Here is a 21,492-nt window from a genome sequence, read left to right as displayed (position 1 = left end):
TCTGAACAGGGTGCGAGCTAAATGGAGCCCCACCTGAACTTCGCACCCCCGTCCCCCTGCCACCCTCTCATCCCCTCTCTTCATAGCCAAACTTCTTGAGAGAGGTATATAGGCTCCGCGGGGTCTCTCCTTGCCAGCTCCTTTCTCCACCCCCGTTGCCCTTGAGGCCACTCCCCCACAAGGTCACAGCTGAGCTCCTCCTGGTCAAATCTGGTGGGTCCTTGCTAGGGCTCCCTCCACCTGCCTCTCAGCAGCACTAACATGGCTGCTCTCTCCACAAGGGCCTTGTGCACGGGGACGCAGTGTGTAGTGACATGCACGCATCCTCCACGTGTGTGCAAGCATGTACCTGTTCTGCACCTGCGAATGTTCCATGGAGCACATGCATGTGTGTCTGTGTGCGCTATGAGTTCTGTAAGTGTGTGCTCTGTGCGAGTGTATGCGTGTTTATTTTTTTTTTAAGATTTTTAATTTTTTTATTAGAGAGAGAGCGAGCACAAGCAGGGGGAGCGGCAGGCAGAGGGAGAGGGAGAAGCAGGCTCCTGGCTCAGCAGGGAGCCTGATGTGGGACTCAGTCCCAGGACCCCGGGATCATGACCCCAGCTGAAGGCAGACGCTGAACCATCTGAGCCACCCAGGTGCCCCGAGGGTATGTGTGTTTAGACACACGTGTGAGCATGGGTACATGTGTGTGCACCATATGCCCACGTGGGGTGTTTGTTTTGCACATGCACATAATCTCCCTCTGTCCTTGGCTGCCTGGGGTTTCCCTACCTCCTTCCCACTCTGCTTCCCTCCAGCCCCTTCTGCAGGCTCCCCTGCAGCTGGCCATGGCCTCACACTCTCCCCAAGCGAGCTCCCCGAGCCTCCTGTGGCCTCGTGACTATTTCTAGGCTGATGATGGCTGGACCCCCATCCCCAGCCTAGACCTCCCTCTCCGGCCCCAGACTCACATATCTGACCCATCCCTGGGCAGCCGCCTGGGCACCCCCCGAGCCTATCTAACTCAACATTCCTGCCACCTCAACAGATCTGCTCCCCCAGGGCTCCCATCCTCCCAGGATTCCAGGCTAGGTGTGGGGGTTTGTCTTCTCCCTCACCCCATGCCCGGCAGGACGACCCTGGCCTCTGGAGTCTGCCTGTCCCTCCCCCACCCGCTTCGGGCCATCTGCTTGTGTGCATCCTCACTGCCTCCCCCCTCGCCTGTGGCTTGGCTCACAGCGGCAGCCTTCTCCTGGGCGCCCACATCCACTCCCTGCTTCCACCGTGCCAGCCCCTGCGCATGTCACATCGGGGTGCTCATCGCCTGGGAGAGTCCCCAGCCCGTGCCGGCCTCCCACAGGCTTGCCAGCCCCTCAGCCAGGGCCCATACTGGGGTCAGGGACAGGACGCTGGTGGGGAGGGTCAGTGCGCCCCCGCACAGACCACCTACCTGTGTCACATTGGTTCGCCCTGTCACCACCGCCTCCCCTCGTCCTCCTCGTCCTCATCCTCCTCGTCCTCCTCGTCTTCTTCCCCTTCCAGCCGGCCCCGGTCCTTGGGCACGTCACCGAACTCAAAGTTGCCTTCTATGTCCAAGACCTGCAGGTGCTTCAGCCTCCGGAAGGCGCTTTCCACCACGGAGCCCACGGCCAGCTTGTTAAACCTGTGCGGGCCACCGTGTGCGGTCAGTGCCAGAGGCCCGACCCTCAGCGCCCCCACCCCCACCCACCCCAGCAGGGAGACGGGGAACAAGCTCTCCAGGAAGAGGGCAGAGTACGCACAAAAGGGGTGCAGGGCTGGGAGGCGGGCAGTGCTGGGAAGCAAGGTGCGTCGTGTCGGTCCCAGCTGTGCAGTGCGGCTATAGCTTCGGGGGGGGGGGGGGGCGGGGCAGACCCTGGGCCACTCATCTCCTACAGCGAGGGGCAGGCCCACATCTGCAAATGCTCCAAGATTTGGGAGGGGCAGACGTGGGCGCCTCCTCTCTGCCTGGGATTACCTCCCTCTGGGACTAACCCCAAGGCCTGGGGCTCCAGGCTTGCCAGCCTAGAGTTGCCTGGTACGGAGTGGTACCCAGGCAAGGCCATGGTCAAGCTGGGCCAGGGTGGCACTCGGGCTAAGGGGTGGCAGAGGCTGGGCTCTGACATCAGGCCCCTCAACTCTTTGTGCCTTAGTCCCCCGCAGGAGCCAAGGCATAGGTCACACTCTATCCCAACCCAGCCACCAATCCCCTGCAGGTCACATTCTGCCTTCTCGAATCTGCCCCTTCTCTCTGAGTCGAGGGGGTGGTCAGGTAGGATGTTGGGAAGAACCACCCTGACTCTGCTGTCCTGGGGAGTTGGGGAGTCAAAATCATTCTAGGGGCGCCTGGGTGGCTCAGTTAAGCGCTGAACTCTTGATTTCGGCTCAGGTCAGGATCTCAGGGTCGTGAGACAGAGCCCCACCTCGGGCTCCATGCTGGGCATGGAGCACGCTTAAGATCCTCTCTCTCTCCCTCTGTCCTTCTCCCCTCTCCCTCTCTCTCTTTAAAAAAATAAAATAAAGTAAAAAGTGCATTCTAGACCCCACAGCTCAGCGAGGACCTGAACATCTGCCATCTGAGGCCCAGGCTCAATCCTGGCCAGCTGTGGACAGGGCAGTCACCTGCACTCTCTGGTACCCCCTCCTGCCACAGCAACATCAGTAACGCCCACACGCACAGCTTGTTAAAGTTTCTGAAGTCCTTTTACAAACCTATAAACCTCACCAGGCCTGGCCGGACTGTCCCCACCCTTGAGAGCCGAGGAAACAGAGGCGGAGGGGGCTGTGGGATGTACCCATGGTCACACAGCCCGTCAGTGAAGCCAGGCTTCGAACACCGACCTCTACCTGGGAGCTGTTCCCGGATGCCTCAGCGATCCTGCTAGAGCCAGGTTGACCCCGGGGGCCCTCCTACCTGAGAAAGACCCCTTTGAGGTTGGGTGTGGAGTCGAAGGCATTGGCGGGCACGGTGCTAATCTTGTTGTTCTGCAGGTATAGGTACTCGAGGGACTCGGGGAGCCCCTCAGGGATCTCTGTGAGTTGATTCCCAGCGATGTCCAGCAGCTGTATGAGTGACCAGGGGAGTCAAAGCACTTAACGTCTTGCAAAGATCCCACCCACCCCCTGGTCTATCTAAATCTTATGACAACCCTGGGAGGTGGGATCTAGAACTATCCCCATTTTCCAGGAGGGGAAACAGAGGCTCAGAGAGGTTAAGAGATCTGTCCAAGGCCATGCAGTCTGCATGAGGCTGGAATCCAAACCCTTGTTCTAACTATGTCCTACCCAGCTCCTTCTGCATTTAAACATGAATTCACAGCCAAGATACCTGGGTGGCACAGTCCCTCCTCCTCGGCACGCCTGTCACCCCCATCAGACTGAAGGCCCCAGAAGGGCAGAGGCCAGAGATCCTCCAGTCTTTGAATATCCCCACACTGGTCCCAGATGAGGGTGGGGCTGCTCATTCACGGACTTCAGAGGCCATGTGGGCAGGCGCTGGGAGCAAGGCTTCGAGGCCCACAGTGACCCTGGCATGGCAACCAGCCCTAGGCTGGTCATCAGTCTCGGGGTCAGCACATGCCTAGAGTGCCGGCAGCAGGTGGCCAGGGAAATGGGGTGGTTTTCCCAGGGAGGAGCAAACATGAGGTAGGCAGGAGACCTGGACGTGCATGGGCCCAGCTCCCTGCCTTCCCCTCAGGCCATCAGCACACACTCGCTCCTGTGCAAGCACAGGTGCATTCCATCATCTCTAAGCTCCCTTCCTCACTCCGACAGGCTGAGGCTCAGGGTCAGGAAACTAGGGGCCATGAATCGAGATTCAAGATTCAAGGGGAAACAAGCTTTACACACCGTGGAGAGCCTCCCCGTCACCTCCCTTACCCAGCAGGAATCCCTGCTCCCCACTGTGCTCCCGCCACACAGCCCTGGCACCTCCTCATTCATTCCAAACATCCTCAGCGCCCACAGGTGCCAGGGATATGGAATCCATGGAGATGCTGCCTCTGCCACTGGAGGCCGGGGGCGGGGGTGGACCCAAAATCTGACGACAGCTGGTGGAACTGGGCTGTGTGGACGGGACCCATGGGAGGGGCCTGACCCAGCCTTGGGTCAGGGGAGTACAGCAGCCAGCACAGGCGGGCGCTCTGAAGCAGGGGGAGCAGCTGCTTTAGAAAGATCCCACAGTGTGAGGAAGAACCCCCCACCAGACACCTCATCACTGACTGAAGTCACCCAGGCTGCACCTGCCCATCACTGAGGGCTTCCTGAAGGAGGTGACACCTAGACTAAGTCCTAGGTATATGACAAGCTCTAGGAGGGTAGTGACCCTCCATCTGTCTTACTCCCTGCCAGGTCCTCAGTTCTAGAGTCTGCACATGGTGGAGGCCCGAGACAGGCTGTGGAACGAAGGAGTGAGGAGGTGTTAGCAGGGTGCTGTGCTTCAGCGGGGAGTGCCAGGAGGAGCGACACCCAGTGTGCCTGGGAGACTAAGGAGCTTGGCTGGGAGCAGAAGCAGGCCAGCCCTGAGAACAGCGGCAAGGATTCTGCTCTGGGTTCTAAGAGCAATGGGGAGCCATGGAAGGGTTCTGAGCAGGACTGGAAGGTGAGCATGTGTTTTTCAAGATACCCACCAACTGCACATGGGATGTAGGAGTGGAGAGCTCCTATGGAAATGGGGGTGCCTTGGCTTGGAGTATGGGCAGTAGGGATGGAGGAAAGTGAGTTGAGACGTGTGACAGTAGAAATGGCAGAGTTCAGTAACAATGGGTATTGGGGGGCAGGAGGTATGAAAAGGGGGTGTCAGGGGCAGCGTCCAAGTCTCCCGTGGGCACCCCTTCAGCGAGTTAGAAAATGCAGTAGGAGGAGCAGGTGTGGAGGAGAGGACAATGGGATCTGGGCTCCTGAGGACAATCCACAAGGGCCTGGCCCAGGCAGCTGGATCCCGGTGTCTGGCCCTCAAGCTGGGCCATCTGGGTGAGGAGAGACCCCAGCTAGCTGTTCCTGCAGGGCCAGCTGCCTACCCCCAGCTCCCACCCTGATCCGCCCTCAGAGCTGAGCCCCGCCTGCCTGCCCCCCCCCACTCTGTGGGCTCGCCCCTGCACCCCCCTCAGATATCCTCATCGTGACAGCTCTCCCAAAATACAGGTACTGTGAGCCTACCACATGGAGGTTCCCGGGGCCAGCAGTGAACACAACAGACTAAAATGCCTGCCCCTCATTCTAGCAGGAGGGCAAGCAACAAACAAGCAGACGGATGACCTAATACCCAGAGGGATGAGGATTATGAAGAAAAACAAAGCACAGGAGTGTGATAGCTGGTGAAGGAAGACCTCCCAAGCAGGCAACATTTGAGCAGAGCCCTGAGAGAGAGAGAGGAGCAAGTCCGGGCGTGGGGTGTATACATTTGGGGAAGGGGCCCCCTCGCCCCCTGTAGTGCAGCAGAGTGGGGGCACTTCCTGACCTTGCAGCACCAAGGCCCTGCCTCCCAGATTTCTCTACTCAAGTTCCCTCTTGGTCCTCACTTACAGCCAGATACCTCAACTGACTCAGACTGTGGCCACAGCAGCCACACCCACTCAGCAGCCCCAGCATGCCTCATGTAGCCTCCCCCAGCCCTCGGCACCTTTGAGGTCAGCCTGTCTCCCAGACCTTGGCCCTCCCCTCCCCCAAGCCCAGCCTTTCCCAGCCACCTGTTCCTGAGCCTTCAGACGGGTGAGCTTGACTCTCCAGTGCCCCCCGCCCTGGCCCTACCTGCCCCCCATCCTCCTGGACCGTGGGCCTCCTACCTGCAGCCATGACCCCCCCTTATCCCCACAGCCCTCCTGCAGGTGCTGAGCTCAGCCTGGCCATAGCAGCAGCTTACTGCCGCACCTGGCATGCCAGCCATACCGACTGTTTCCTGGTCTAGCCCCCACCCCATGGCCAGGCCCTCCCACCCACCCTTCAGCTGAGCCCACACGATGGGTGGGCTTGGGACAGCCATGGCAGCCGCACCCCACAAGGCATGACCCAGCCCCTTTCCCCTCCCCCTTACCTGCAGATGGGCCAAGTCGGCCCAGGCCCGGGGGCCCAGGGCCCGGCTGCGCAGCCGGTTGCCGGTGAGGTAGAGCTCACGCAGCTGGGCCATGCTGGCCAGCGCCCCGCGTGCCAGGGCGGCCAGCTCATTGCGCTTGACCTTCAGCACATGCACGTTGCGCGGCAGCCCGGGTGGCAAGGTGTGCAGACGGTTACCGGACAGGTCCAGCGAGCGCAGCAGGCGCAGCTTGCGGAAGGCATCGCGGTGCACCTGCGGGCTGGTGATGCGGTTGTAGCTGAGGTTGAGCTCCTCCAGGAAGTAGGTGGTGGCGAAGTCGTCGCGGCCGATGCCGGTGATCTGGTTGTGCAGGATCATGAGAGTGCGCACGCGGCGGGGCAGGCCACTGGGCACGCGCTCCAGCGCGTTGTTGTACAGGTGCACCGTGTGCAGCCGCTTCAGGCCCTGGAACGCCCGAGGGTGGATGCCGCGCGCGTGCAGCTGGTTGCTGTGCAGCAGCAGGTACTCGAGGCTGCGGATGGGCGTCAGCACGTCTGCGTCCACGCTCCGGATGGCGTTCTTCTCCAGGTGCAGGAGCACCAGGCTGCGCGGCAGCCCCGCGGGGACCCGTGACAGGTTGTTGCTGGACAGATCGAGGTACTCCAGGCTGGAGAGCTTCCTGCGGGGGGTGGGGGGGGATGAGGACGGTTGGCTGGGGCCCACGTGGTGCTTGTTACCATCATTCCTCCCGAGGGAGACGGCAAGGGAACTGCGTCTAATTCATCCCAGCTCTGCCACTGGCTGACCCACGAGGGGACCTCAGTCCTCTCCCGCCTCTCCTTGGGTTGATTCAACGCTGTATTGGTGTCAGAAGAATTTAGCATGGTTTCTGACACAAAGGAGCTTCTCTGAAGACCAGTTGTTTAAGGCCTTTTGTAGCTACCCGGGGCCTAAAAAGTGAAAATTCATTTGCCTTCAACAAATACACTCGTCTCAACTTTGTACCAAGAAGCCAGCCTCTGAAGATGCCTCACTGGAACTTTGGCTGGCTTTATCTACACATCGCTTGTTCTCGGGGACAGAAATGTCAGCAGAGGCACGAGCCCCAAAGTTCCTTCTCCAGGAAGCTGGCCGGGGACAGGTGGGGGGGTGCGCGAGGCCCTGGCTGCTGGGCCCAGGGAGCTGCTTCCTGGGTCCCGGGCTTCCACGGGGGGCCCAGGCGGGGCTCACCAGAAGGTTTCGTTGTCCAAGCCCTCGTCAGTCAGGTAGTTGTTCTGCAGGTACAGCTCACGCAGGTTGCTCAGCTCACTGAAGGCACCTGGTGGGATCTTCTCCAGCTTGTTGTTCTAAGGGGTGGGATGGTCGGGAGGGGAGCATGAGGGACAGCCAAAGGGTGAGGGCAGGGCCTTGGAATGAGATGTGGAGAGGGGCCTGGGGAGCCGTGGGAGGAGGGCCAGGCCTGAAGCATTCTGCATGTGATATCAACAGCCAGGTACCTGGGCTTCTGCCTCGTCCTCTACAGTGGACACTGTGCCCTCTGGCCTGTGCCCAAGGCCCCACAGCCTCACCACTGGGCCTAAGTGGACCGGGGCTCTTCCCCCACTGCAGGTCCCTACTCTTTTGCTGCCCCTCCCCATGCTCTCCCTCCCACCTTGAGATGCAGCTTATAGAGGGCAGGCGGCAGGTGCTTGGGCACATGGCGCAGGAAGTTGCTGGACAGAATGAGGATCTCGACGTTGCTAGAGCCGTTGAACATGTTGTCCGGCAGCCCGGCATCCGCCAGCTTGTTGTTGTGCAGGTACACGGACCTGGGGAATGAGGCACAGGTCCTCACCCACCCGGGCCCCCTCCACCAGCTCACCTGATGAGCCTTCAGACCCTGCCCAGGCTGGGCCTGGGCCCAGAGTACCCTCTTCCCATTTGAAAAAACCTCAGACCCCACCTAATCCAGTGCCCCCCTACACTGCCGAGGAGACCAAGGACCCACTGAAGGCTGCCGCACACCTCAGTGGCAGAAATAGGATTCTGGATCCCTGCCTGGCAACTCCACGCAGCTGGCTCTGAGTTCTGTGGGACTTCCCACAGATGGGGACTGTCCCTGCCACCTCTTTGTCTCAAGTGTCCAGTACAGGGCCCAGCTCAGAGGAGGTGACCTCTCATTCATTCAGCAAATATATAGTGAATGTCCCTATGTGCCAGGACTGTTCTAGACTCTGAAGAGATAAGCAGTGGACACAACCAACAAGACCCTGCCACCATGCCACTAACATACTAGAGGGAGCAAAGACCAGAAATAAGAGAAACAGATGATATTTAAACATGGAAGATATAACTCATTCTTGCTGTGTGACCTCTCTTGGGCCTCAGCCTTTTCATCGGTGGGATGGGACCACACACAGTGACCCTGGCTCCTTTGGGGGATGGAGACAATCAAGTGAGGTGACAGATTACGGGATAGAATCAGCACTGGGGGTTGTCAGTACCCCCTAGCACCACCCTGCCCTGTTCACACACCTCTGCTAGGAGGCCTCACTCCTCCCAAAGCAGCTCTCAGTGAGGGCCGGCTCTGCCTGTTGGAAGATGCTTCCTTCCCCCACGGGCTGGGGAAGGAGGGAAAAACCCTCACCGAGCTCCCCACAATTCCGCAGACATCACTCTCTGATCTTGTCTCCTGGACAGATTCCTCTCAGCCTTCAGATCCTGCAGCCCCGGGCAGCCCCACCACAGCGCTCAGCCAGGGGCATCCTGCCTGCACTGCCCGGCATGCCCCTCCTCCAGGGCCTATCTGGGCTTTCTCCGCCTTGCTCAGGGCTCGGAGTGTCTGTCTCAGCTCCTCCTTCTTCCCCAGCTGGAGCCCAGGGCCCCGTCTGATTTCTCACCTCAAGTTTGGCTTCTGGCCGAAAGTGAGCCCGTAGATCTTGGTGAGATAGTTGGCAGCGAAGTCCACACTGATCAGGGTGTTTGGCAGGAACCGGGGTGCCAAGGTCAGCTAGAAAGGGAAGAGTTGGGGCAGAAAGCCCAGTGGGGGGCAGAGGCAGACTCTGGGTCCCCTCCAATTTGTCACCTGCTTGCAACCAGAGCCATCTTTCTCAACTGGAAACCCATCCCACTCCCCTGATAACACAAAAACAGAATGTCCATGGCTCCCCACAGCCCTGAACATCGAAAGCCCTCTAGGCTTGTGCCCTGCCCTGCCCGTCCTCCTGGTCTCTCCCCTCATTGCTCCCCAGCACAGACTCTCTGTACAGCCACAGTGAGGACCCACACTCCTCCAGACACCCCCCTGCCCCAGTATCTAGCCTTCATTCATTCAACAGTAGGCCCTGAGTCTGCAACATTGCAGGCCTGCTTCCAGGTGCTGGACATGTCCTGGGGAACAAAACAGAGAAGTGTCCCCATCCCCACCCCCTAAAGCTTACATCTTAGTGGAGAGGACAAGGAACAAGGAACAAAAGTATTGGAGAGTGGTAACACGTTAGAACAGACCAAGGACAGAACAACTAAGTTGGGTGCGCAGGGAACAGGGGACACCTAAGGCATGAAGGCACCGCTAATGCCATCTGAGGGAAGAGCACCCATGGCGGCAGGGGCAGCGAGGGCAGGCCCTGCTCGGGGGCTGCCAGGTTTGGGGGCTGGAGCAGAGGGAGTGAGGCGGAATGGGAGTTGTGAGGCCCACACACAGGCCCTCCGACCACAGGCCACGGGGAGAAGCATGGCTTTCACTCCGGGTGGAAAGTGAAGCCTTGGGAGTGTTTGAGCTGGGGAAGTGGGGATGGAGGGGTAGAAGCAGGCGTGATTTTTAAGGGTCCCTCTGGCTGCTCTGAGGAGAAGGAACAGCGAATGAGGAAGCAAGGCCATCCAGGTCAGGGCTGGTGGACCAGGGCCAGAGGGGAGCCAAGGGCTCACAGTGGGACTGGGCGTGGGTGAGCAACGCACCCTGGATTTGTGGCTCAGACTCAGATTTGTGTCTTGAGTGGGAGGAGTAGAAAGGGCTGGGGACGGCCATTGCATATGGCCATGATACAGATGGGTGCCAAAGAGCAGAGGGGGTATAGCTCAGGGGTAGAGCATTTGACTGCAGATGGGTGCCAAAGCCCAGGGAGGGGATGGGTCACCTCGAGAGAGCTCAGAGAGAAGGGGCCAAGACAGAGCCCTGGGATACACCAACTGTTTTGAAGTTGAGTGCCTTTGTGCCTTTTCTCCCGCTGTCTCTTCAGCAGTGCCTCCCCCTTAGGGCCCCTGGCCGAAATCCTGTTACCCTTCATGGCCCTGCTCAAATGACACCTCCTCCAAGAAGCGCTCCAAGTACCCCCTCGTTAGTGGGGATGAGCTGTCACCCCCTACACTTCCATAAGGCCTGGGCCTCTGTTTTCATTATCTGGCCACTCTGATGCCCTGCATTAAAGTGTGGGGTCCTACCAGGACCATATCTGAGCAGCAAGGGGGACCCAGCGGCCACCCTCAAAAAGGCCCTAGTGGAAGTTCCCTGAGCTCAGCCCCAGACACCAGGGGGCCCCTTACCTTGTTATTGGCCAAGTACAGGTAATTGAGGTTGGTCAGATGTTCAAAAGCCTCCTCCGGGAGCCCTTCAAAGGACAGGCATCAGTCAGAGCCCTGGATGAAGGAGATGCTACAGGGGAGCACGCCACCACCAACCCCCGCACTGGCCAGGACTGGGGAGGGCCCCTCCTTGAGACAGGTTGGGCTCTGACCCCTTCCCAACCAGTCCCAGCAGGCCTGCCCAGTCCCCTCTTCTTTCCCCTTGCTCACAGGGGCCCCGGCTCAGAGGAGCAGGCGGAAAGGGCTCAGAAATGACCAGTCTTTCACCTGCTCGGGGCCACCCTGGCAGGAATGGGTCTTCATCAGCTCAGGCCACAGGGCAGAGGACCCAGCCCCACCCTTCCCCACCAGGAAGGAGTGCTCCCCTCAGGTGCCAGAGACCCTCCTGATACCCAGCCGCAGGGCAGGGCGGGGCAGGGGTCCCTGTACCTCCCCACCACCTGGCCCAGCCCTGTCCCAAGCTGGCAGATGTGATGTCAGGACTCGGCTGTCGCTGGGAGGCCAGCCAAACTGGCCCTTCTCCAGTCCTTAGGCCGGCCTCTGACACTCAGTTCCGGGCTCCCAGCCCTTCAAATGCTGGGACTCAGCCAAGTATCTAAGGAGAGGGAACAGTTACATAAACTGCGCAGCGTCCCTCCGGGGACTACCCTGCTGCTGCTGGGTAGAATGATGGCCACCGAGAGTGCTCAGCACCATGAAGGATGCTTCTGTGTTAACTGCTAGGAGCAACAAAGCAGTTATAGTAGTTATTGCATCTACCCTATAAGCTCAGCTATGAATTAAAAAACACAAAGAAAAAAAAGCCTAGATTGGACTATGGGGAGGGTTGTTCAACTGTATAAACTTCTCAAAACTCATCAAATTGTACTTTTACATTGGGTAAACATTACAGTATATAAGTTAGACCTCAATAAAGTGGTTTTTTAAAAAGTGGAAAGAGATATACGAAAACATCAATACTGATGAACTCTGTGTGGCAGAATTATGAGTGGGTTTTTTCTTTTCCATTTCATTTTCTACATTTCCAAATTTTCTATTATAATCATAAATTATTTTCATATCAGAAAAAAAATAATCTTTTACAAATGGAGGATTCTATAGCTCTTTGATTCTAAAGGCCTTCTGTGAATCGACCTACGAGCTCTGACAAAGGCCCTGGGAATCAAAGCTTCTCTGAAGCCTGTCCCCTGACCCGACCCAGCTCTCAGGCACAAATGGGGGTGGGGGGGAGGGGGCGGGTCTCAGGCAACCTCAGGGAGCCCCTTGCCCATGGGGCCTTGCTGCCAGCCCAGCCCTGCTGTTTTCCATATCCCAGGGTCCAGGGGCAGAGCTCTTCCCACGGGCACCAGTGCCCCGCCTGGTGTCCCCGGCCCGGGCTCCGGTGGGGGATCCCTCACCTCGGGAAGTCAGGCGATTATTCTGGAGGTTCAGAGTTTCCAGCCGATGTAACCTGGAGAGCTCCCGGGGGTAGATCTTCTCCAGCTGGTTGTTCTGGGGGTTAGGGGACAGGGGAGGTGAGGAGGCCTCACTAGAGGCCCAGGGCTCCTGCCTCAGTAGAGGCTCACTCCCACCCCAGTCCCAGGAGCCAGTCCCTCGGTTGGGCACCTCCCTTGGGGTTCACACCCATGCAGACAGACCTGGGGCTGGGCCAGGCCTGGGTCTGAGTATGGGAGGCCCAGCAGTGACCACAACAGACATGCAGGTCCCACCTTCTGGGAGCCCATACATGGACATCTATAGACAGTTCAAACTTGGAGTGCATCTCCCCTCTAGACCTGCTCCTTTCATGTTCCTACTTGGTGACAGGCATCCCAGCCCATTCTCCCCACCCCAAGCCAGAAACTACTTTGGGTTCCCTTTCTTGAGGGGGAAAAACCTGTGGTCCTCACTCCTTTTGGAATGCTTTACCACCTCCTCCAGAAGCCTTCCTGAATTGGACTGGGGCCTGGATTAGGAGCTGCTCTGGGCCCCGCTGCACTAGTCCTCTGTCTCCATCTGTTACCTTTACCTGTTTAGATCTCTGTCTCCCCCACAGACTGAGTCCTCCCACCATGCCCAGCACCTGACCCAGCACCAGAGGTGCAGAGCAGGTACCCAGGAGACATTTTATGAATAAATGAGTGAATGAACCAACAATGAGTGTTGCTTTAACTTGTCCTTTTCCCCCACAAGCTACCCTGGCCTTGGACTCCCTCCACCAACAACGTGGACCCATCAGCTTGGGTGATCGTGGGCTGGTCCCTTTCCTTCACTAGGCTTGACCTCTGGGAATGGGTACAACAGCCTCCCGCTCCCCCAGGTCTCCTGGGCCACACAAAACCGGTCATGGGTGCACCAGCACTCCCAGAGTCCCCTGTTTGGAACACTGTGTCCCACTTCTCAAAACCTAGCCTGTACCCCAGCTGGAGAGAGTACTCCATCCTCTGAGCCCCCAGAGCACTCTATCCGGGTCTAATTTCTCTTATCTTCCTGGCCTGAAATGGTGTCTGGGACATCCTGTCCATTCAGAGGGTCAGCTGCCAGGCGGATCCATGTCCATTTCTCACAGGGTCTGACTCTCCTTGGGGGTCTCAGCCTGGACGCCCTCAAGCAAAACAAAGCAGTCGTAATAGCATGGTACTCTGCGACCCGGGCATCAGAGCGGGGACAGCCCTCGCACCCTGTGTCTGGGGTTGGGGAGCCACAAGTTCTGGGGGTTCTGGACGAGCCGGGGGCTGTGGGGGTTGGGGACAGGAGCCACGAGTGTAGGGGGCAGCACCATGACCATTGTTTTGATGCCCGCATCACCTGCAGGGACAGGTGGTTGGTGTGCTCAGGCAGGTCCCCCGGGAACTCGCGCAGGTCAATGCCACCGCAGTCCACAACACCCTCCTGGGAGCAGGCACAGTCTCGGGGGCAGTTGATGGTGACGGGGCCAGGCCCTGGCTCCTCGGGTCTCAGCACCAACACCGGCCCCTCCTCCACAAATTCATTCTCGGCAGGGCTCAGGCTGTGGGTACCACTTCGGCCAAACCCCGGAGACCTCGCCGTGCCCACCGGTCCCAGCTGCAGCTGCGGTGGCAGCAACAAGACGAGGAGCAGTACCCTGCTCTGGGCCATGGTACCTGTGGGTACAGCAGACACAGGGCAAGGGCCCACACAAGTCAGGACGGGGCCCTCCTGGGGTCCTGGGCACGCATCTGATCTACTGACTGCCACCCCTCCCTTCCCCACCCGCCTCCCTGTCATCAGGGCTGCTCTCTGGAGGCAAGTCAGCAACCCTTACCCAGCCTGGCCCCAAGGAACCCGTACTCCCACTGCACAGACGGGGAAGCTGAGGCCCGGGATGAACTGTGACTTGCAGGGCTTGGCTGGGACTTTGCGGAGCTCTTGCTGCCCTGGCACAGGCGGGACGGGAGGCTCTGTGCCTCCTCCAGAGCCACAGGGCCATGCGGGCCAGCACCAGCAGGGTGCATCCCGGCTCTTCAGCTTGCCATTCTAGTATGTTCCGGACTTGACCCCATCTCTCTTCCAATACCCCCACCCCAGGTATACAGGTCTACCTAGTAGATCCTCTCTCCAGGCCTTTGCACATGCTGTTCCTTCTGCCTGGAACGCCCTCCCCCTCTCTTGTGCAGTCAGCAACTTCTCTAAGAACCAAAGTCAGCATTGAGCTGCCCCAGGGCTCTCCCTTCCCCTGTGTTCCCTAGGGCGGGGCGTGAGTTGGGTTGGGTTGTGAATACGGGAAGGGGTCCTTCCCCCATAGAGGGCCGTGAGCCACCCTCAGGGTCTGGGTGGAGGCCCAGCACAGGGCCGGCACAGAGCAGGCCTCAGGTGAATGGACCTTCCCAGTCCCTTCTTCCTGATGTTTACACCCTCACCGGGGCCTGCTGTGCTCACATGACTGGGGCTACCTGCAAGAGACCACTCCCCAGCATGGCCCCCTAGGGTAGCAGGAGAACCTGGGACTGGGGATGGCCTCAGGAGAACCTGGGACTGGGGATGGCCTCAGGCCATGAGAAAGATGCAGGGGTCCCATCTTCTAGGCAGCGCAGGGGCCTACCTTGGCTCCAGGGGGCTGGACCCTGGAGTCGTCTTTACAGAAACTCACTTAACAAACATGTCTGGGGAATGCTAAGTTGTGACAGGCCACAGCTCAGGTGCACTGACTCTAGAGTCCCACAGTCCCCAGTTTGAGTCCCCTTCCAGCACTGAGCGGCTCTGACCTCCCTGAGCCAATTTCCCCATCTTACAACGCAGACGATACATCCAAAACCACAGCGTCTTCGAGGAGTCGGCATGTGGCCCCTCCTAGATGATGGGGTGTGGCCATGACTGCTACAGCAATTACAAATGCAGGTGTATGGCAAGCACTTGCGGGGCGGGGCGGGGGGGGGCATGCCTCAGTCTGACGCCCTCGCCCTGGCACTAGATTGGGGACCAGAGCCCACACAGCAGCTAGAGAGGTCTGAGATGCTGGGCCTGGAGAACCTGGGAGCTGGCCACCGCAGCCGATGTCTGGTTAGGAAGGTAGGCGGAGGGAGCCAGACTGGGGCTGCAGTCAGCTCTGGCTCTCAGTTTTGTCACCCACTAAACCTTGTCTTCCTCACCTGTCCATAGAGGTTACCAGAGCTGCCCTCACGGCGAGACCCTGAGAGTCAGAGAGAGGCACATACTGCACACCGTAAGTGCTCAATAAATGTTAGCTCTTCCTACCACTAATATCTGTGGGCATTGCCCACTCCAGAGCCCCCTGCTTCCTCCCCTTCTCTTGTCCAAATCCTGCTTGTGTTTGCAGCCCAGCCCCAGGCCCACCGCCCCCCAGATTTGCAGACTCCAGCCTTTTGCATGAATTCCGGCTGCGCTGTGGCCATTGCGACGTTCCAGACACTGCTTTGTCCCACTCGCTGGCTCAGCCAGCTCTCCAAGGTGAGGTCCCGCCTGCCCTCAGCCCTGTGCTGGCACAGGGGACACAAGCGAGGTGGCAAATTTCCCTGCCCTCAGTCTGAGGGGGCAGCAGAGCCCAGTACAATACTCCTGCCCCACCCTCCACCCCAGACTGGGTGAGCCCTTTGAGGCCCCAGAGGAAGGTGTGAGGATGGAGAAGAGGGGCAGCATCCAGGCTTGTTAGAATCCATGTAGGTCTAGGAGGCCTAAGCCGACTCCGGCCCCAGCCCCTGGCCGGGCAGAAAACCAGGGAGCCTAGCACACACATAGCTCCTGGGCCCCAGGGATCAGTTGGCAGCAGCAAGTAACTTGTGGCAGCCTGGCCCTAGGCCCATCCTACCACACCCCTGCTGCCCCATCCCCTGACCAAATGGGCCATTAATCCTCAACCCGTCTACAGCCCATCACTCCCATATTATAACCCTCCCCCCGCCACCCCTGACTGGCTCAACAGCCTGCAGCCCCTGGAACCACCAGCCTTAGACCAGAGTGCCCCTCCCTGCCTGTCTGATCCCAGACCAGGGCTCTGGGAGGGGGAGTGTGGGCACAGGCCCAAACCCCAAATCAATCAGGGCAGGCGGCCAAGGAGAAGGATCCTTCCCCCATATCTTGTGCACTCACTGGACCAGCTAGTTTTCCTCCCTCCTTTTTAATTTGTATCTGTAAAGATCTACACTGTAGCTGTAAAAATACTTAATTTATATTAATGTTAGGAACCATATTGAAAATGCTATCACCATCACTTTATAGATGAGGGAGCTAGCAATGGATTGGCCAATGTGACACAGCTGGTAAGTGGTGAAGCTGAGTCCAGCCTGGGCCCTTCCCTGGGCCAAGCACAGCTGGGCACTAAGGACCCGGGCAGACCACTCGAGTTTGGCTCCCGCCCTGAAGCAGCTCATACCTGCCCTGTCCAATGTGGTGGCCACATGTGGCTACTGAGCACTCAAAATGGGGCTAGTCTAAATTGAGAGGTGCCTTAAGTAGTGCACATGGATTCCAAAGACTAGTACAAAAAAGGATGTAAAATAGCTCATTATTAATATTAATGATATCTCATAAAATATTTATTTTTATATTCAGTTGACTTAAATAAAATAAATTACTGAAATTAATTTTACCTGTTTCATTTTATTTTTTTAGCGTGGCTTCACATTACATATGTGGCTTGCACTATGGCTCACATTCTATTTCTATCGGGCAGTGCCGGCACCGACGCCAGGTGTACACGGAATATTATAATCCCAGTGTTATCAGAGGTGTGATGGAGGGAAGCTAGAGTCCGTAGAGGGCCAGAGGAGAGCTAACCATGCCTGGGGTCAAGAAGGCTTCTCTGAAGAAGCATACCTGATCTAGCCATGAAGGATGAATATCGGGCAAAAGGGAAAAGCTGACATAAGCAAGGAGGTCAGCAGGTGCAAGAGAGCCCATCTGTGACCTCTACAAAGCTCGCTAGAGTGTCTGCTGGGTGCTGGGGACTGGGAGGGATGCAGGTGGGCAGTCCAGGCCAAGAAGGGACTTGGAAGCCACGTTAGGGAGAGTGATCCTTATCTTACAATCCTAAGAAAGATGAGGAGCCACTGCAGAGCAGGAGTGTGGCATAGGTGGGTTTATGGATGGACCAGTGGGGAGCTCTCCGAGGCTGTGCAATGGTACAGGCGAGGAGTAGTTGGCCTGGTCTGGGCAGAGAGAGGTGCTGGGATGGAGAAGAGGAGCTGGATTCACAGGAGAGGCAGGAAGAACAGACCAGGCTTGGAAGCTCCCATCTCCTCCTCTGGACCTTGGGATCCTGGGCAGTCTCAGCTCCACCACCTGGTTTTCTGTGTGACCTTGGCCACGTCATGGCCCATCTGAGTCTCAATTTGTTGTTGTTGTTGTTCTTCTTCTTCTAAGAATGTTGAGCAAGATTAGCCCCTAAAGCCCCTTCTGTGTGCTCAGCCATGCTGGGAGCTGCGTGTGGAAGAACAGAGGAGAGCAAGCCCCTGGTCTCTATACATCCCTAGTGAGGAGCCCCCCGGTGAGGAACAACTCACACGCTGGGACAGCAAATGGCCAGTGAGAGGAGCAGCTCAGCCTGCAGTGAGCTCTTTCTCAGGGCGAGCACTTTAGCCACAGGAGGACATGGTTCAACTCCTGACTGCTGTGTGAGTCTGGACAAGTCACTCCACCGCCCGAGCCTCTGTTTACTAGTCTGGGCAATCCTCATGAGGATGAAATGGAACGACATGTCCATCTGATGTTGGCATCAAGCAAGTGCGACACACACGGGGTTACTGTTACTGAGGAAGTCCCTGGGACCTGCTGCCTCTCACCCCACCTACCACCCCTGGGGAACCAAACCTCAAGGCCCAGAAGGGCTTAAGTGGGGGATTAAGGCAAGACTAGAAGAAGGAAAGGGAAGGGAGACCCAAATCAGGACACAGATCCTCAGCCCCTAGCAAGCACCTTCCTTCTCCACTCAAATACTGTAAAAATTCACTAATCACCCACTTTGTGCTGGGCCCCAGACAGCTGCATCTTACCATCTCTAATAGAAATTTCCAAACTAAAAAACAGTCTTCCTACTCTGCAGATAAGAAACTCAAGCACAAAGGGGCTCCCATGGCTGCCCATCTCCAGCAAACTGCTACTCAAATGTCCCTGCTCTGGGTAGCTGCTGCTCTCCCCTGACTGGGTTAGGAGGTTCTTTAGTGCTCCCACAGCACCCCTGGTCCACTGCATCCTGCAAGATTCAGCAAAGCCTTTCCTCACTCCCCAGGCATGGAGCAGGTGCTCAGGAAATGTTTGCTGAATGAAGAAATGAAATTGTGAAAGGCAGAAGAGATTTGCAACGTTTTCTGGTCTGACCTCCTCAGTTTACAATATAATATGTTGAAGTTAAGACCAGGACTAGAATTTGTGTCTTCTGACTCCTGCCCAGAGCCTTGAACTGCTCTTGAAGGCTGAGTAGGAGCTCTCCAGGGGGACAAAGGGGAGGAAAAGTACCCCAGACAGAGGGAAGGGCATGAGCAAAGGCACAGTGTTAAGGATGGGGGAAGGGGGAGGTGCCTTTAAAGAAAGGTAAACAGGATGAGGCAGGGGAGGAGCTTAGGGCTGGAGGTCCAAGCCTCCAAGGGTATCAGCCACTATGCTAAGGTGCTGGTGATAGGGAGCCATCAAGGGTACCAGTCAGGTCATGGTCAGAGGTCTTATGTATGACTCTACAGGCCTAGAGGTGCCACCATTAGTCACCCATCCCCTAAGATTCAGATAGAAAGAACAGAGTATGTTCCCACAAGATTTCGTGAAAACAGTCACGTGAATCTAACATTCCTTAACTTGCACTCGAGGCTCGAGCAGACTGGGCCGTGGGCCCTAAAAGGGGACATGAGCACCCAGGGGCTCTCGCGGTTCGTAGCAGTGGTGCCTCCTGGAGCCGCTAGACCACAGCTTCACGTTTCCCCGCCGGCCCAAAGTGCACGGGCAGCCACTCAGGTTGCGGGGGGCCTCAAAGGATCCGTGATGCGCTCCAAGTGCCAGGCGCGCATCCCTCTGTGCCTTGGGGCTCAGGGGCTGTCAGAGCCGCTCGCACCCTCTTGCGGCGCCCGCTCCTCTCCTTAAGTTCCGGCTGCAGCTGCCTCGCACCCGGAGAGCCAGCGGCTGCCCTGCCGGGAGCCCGCCGCCGCCGCCGCCTCCTCTTCCACCTGGCGGTTCCTCAGGGATTCTAAAGCCCCCGCCCCCGCCCCAGCCCGGCGGTTCAAGGACCAACAACCAGGGACTTCCGCCGCTTCAGAGGGAGGGCGCCGACCTCGCTTCTCGCGCTCCGCGCCCCCCCACCCTTCCTCAGTCCAGCTGTCCCCGCGGGGAGGCAGCCGCACAGACAGACAGACGGACACCAGGTGCCAGCTGAGAGCTCTGGCTCGCCGAGTGCGCGGCGCGGGGCTGGGGATCCAAGCCGCGAGCCGGTCCGAGCGGTGGTAGCGCGGGCTCCGCCACACCTGTCCGCGCTTCCCGGAAGCACACCTCGGCCCCGCTCTAGGATTCAGTTTCTCTGTCCGTAACCAGGTTGAAGGGTGAACTAGCCGGGGTGAGCTGACGTAGAAAGACGCGCGTCTCTAAGTCCAGGGGTCCACGCCCCTCCCCAGTTCCACCTGCCCCCACATTCCCGGTCGCCCGCCCACGTCCTTCCACTCCCCCCTCCCATCCGCCCTCAGATTCTTTCCAGATGTGCGCAGCGCGGGGGGGGGGGGGGGGGCCGCGACCAGCTTCTGGCCGGCGAGGAGAAAAGGCCCCTGCCGGGGTCGCGATCGCGGAGTGGGTAGCATGCCCAAGGTGGAGCTCTCGGCCGCGCACTGGGTGCACCGCTCCCACCAAGGGGGCGAGTGCGGGCTGCCCCGCCCGGGGTAGCTGCGGGAGCCGTCCGGACCCCGCGGGGACGTCCGAGTCCGCCGCCCAGGCTCGGTTCCGACCCCTTGGCCCACCCGGCTACCCGCGCCGGGTACCTGCTGCGCCCCTGCGCCGCGCCGCGCCCCGCCGGCCGTCCGCGCTGTCCCGAGTCTCCGCTGCGCTCCGCGGGCGCGGGCTCCTTCCATTCAAGTCGAGCCGTGAGCTCGGCGATGCAAGTTTTGTTGTGGGTTTTCTCCTCCCCGCCTCTCCCCCGCCCCCCCTCCACACCGCGTGCATCTGCTGGACGCCGGCCTCCTCCGGACACAGGCGTAGGGTCCCCACAGGCGCGGGGGAGGGAAGAGGGCCTGCCCCCTCCCTGCGTGGACTTGGCCGGGCCCCCCTTCCCGGGGAGGCAGAGCCCCCGCACCGACCCCTCTCCCCCTCTCCGCCCCGGCGGGGCCACCGTACCACGCCCCCCCACCCCCACCAAGAGGCTGGGAAGGCGGGGTGTCTAGCCCGCAGCGCTTCCTAGTTCCCGCCTTCCGCAGGGGAACTGGACCCCCTTTAGGCCCCAGCACCTGAAAGGAGGGCAGGGGAGAGGGCCCCTTCACCCAAGTGCCTCTGAGCCCAGTTTCTTCCTCATGACTGAGGATTCTGCAACCGCTCCAGGCACGAGTACCTTTCCGTTCACTCTCCCACCCTGGGGTCCTGGGCCGTGGCTAACGGGGCTGCCAGCCAAGACCCTGCCGGGCCCCTTCCCGGAAAAGTTCCCCGCCCTCCCCGACAACGCCCACGTTGACCCTGGGCCCAGAGCCTCCTGAGGCTTGAAGGACTGTAAATTGGGCTGGGACTAGGGTGCATGCGGATCTCAGTCGCCGGGAGACAAGGGGGTTGGGCAGTGAGCCCTCGCGGCACCATATTGCTCCCAGGAGCTGAAAACGTTTCCAAGTTAAGGAGCATTAACTACTAGCAGCTGAAGCAACACTGGCGCCAGGGGCTTTGGCGGTAGACCGCGGTGGGGCTGGGTTTAGGTGGTACTTGGCACCTCCGCTGCCTCTACAAGGCTCTCCCTATACCTGCTCTGGCCTGTGGGCAGGGCACCCACAGCTACCTTACCTGGCTGCCCTCCTACTGGACAAGGAGAAGGATAAATAACTCAAACTTGGGACCACTTGCTCAACTTAAATTGCCAGTGCCCTGAATGAATGAATGAATGAATGGCTCATGTAAAGGATCTATCATGGGCTTCTGCTGCTGCGTCCTGATTGTACCACATACATAACTCTCTAAGCTTCACAACCCTGCGAGAGGATGGCGGTTGGCCCCATTCACAGGTAAGGAGACCACTTGACAAAGGAAAAGTGATTAACTGAGTAAAATGGCCAGGTTCACCCTCCTTCCCCGCAGCCCAAGTTCTTTCCATGATGGAAACAGCCCAAGTTCTTTCCATGATGGAAACTTCTCAAGTAACTTGAGAAGGCAAATGCAGAGCCTGGATTTGAACCCAGAGCTGTCTGTTTACATTACATCAATAACTCAAAAACAGCAAGAATGAGAAAGGGAAATATTTTGCCTTCTTTGGCCTCAGATTTCAGTTCTCTCTGAGCTCAAACTTGAGAGCTGGTATGATT

At 58.6% G+C, this 21,492-nt stretch overlaps 1 protein-coding gene across 7 annotated transcripts in view; it reads right to left on the bottom strand.

Annotated features, from left to right (window-relative positions):
* PODN (podocan) overlaps positions 1-20,575 on the bottom strand; it is a 38,847-nt gene extending 18,272 nt beyond the window's left edge. For 5 of the 7 annotated variants that reach the window (XR_003520884.2, XR_003520881.2, XR_003520882.2 and 2 more), the window contains exons 1-10: positions 19,978-20,298; positions 13,358-13,674; positions 11,968-12,061; positions 10,532-10,596; positions 8,890-8,999; positions 7,662-7,818; positions 7,241-7,356; positions 6,032-6,689; positions 2,915-3,063; positions 1,433-1,645 (exon numbers count right to left, since the gene is read on the bottom strand). Coding sequence is in view for 4 of the 7 variants with exons in the window: in XM_027599422.2 (XP_027455223.1) it covers positions 1,456-1,645; positions 2,915-3,063; positions 6,032-6,689; positions 7,241-7,356; positions 7,662-7,818; positions 8,890-8,999; positions 10,532-10,596; positions 11,968-12,061; positions 13,358-13,674; positions 19,978-20,158 (2,037 nt within the window). In the remaining 3 variants the exon portion in view is untranslated. Of the gene's footprint in view, positions 1-1,432; positions 1,646-2,914; positions 3,064-6,031; positions 6,690-7,240; positions 7,357-7,661; positions 7,819-8,889; positions 9,000-10,531; positions 10,597-11,967; positions 12,062-13,357; positions 13,675-19,977; positions 20,299-20,439 lie in introns of those variants that run through there. The other 2 variants (XM_027599429.2, XM_027599389.2) reach the window with 2 other exon arrangements.
* Between the last annotated feature and the right edge of the window lie 917 nt (positions 20,576-21,492).

This window comes from Zalophus californianus, chromosome 4 (assembly GCF_009762305.2).
Source record: "Zalophus californianus isolate mZalCal1 chromosome 4, mZalCal1.pri.v2, whole genome shotgun sequence".
NCBI lineage: Eukaryota > Metazoa > Chordata > Mammalia > Carnivora > Otariidae > Zalophus > Zalophus californianus.
Note: the sequence above shows the minus strand (reverse complement) of the source record. Positions and strands in the feature narration are given on the sequence as shown.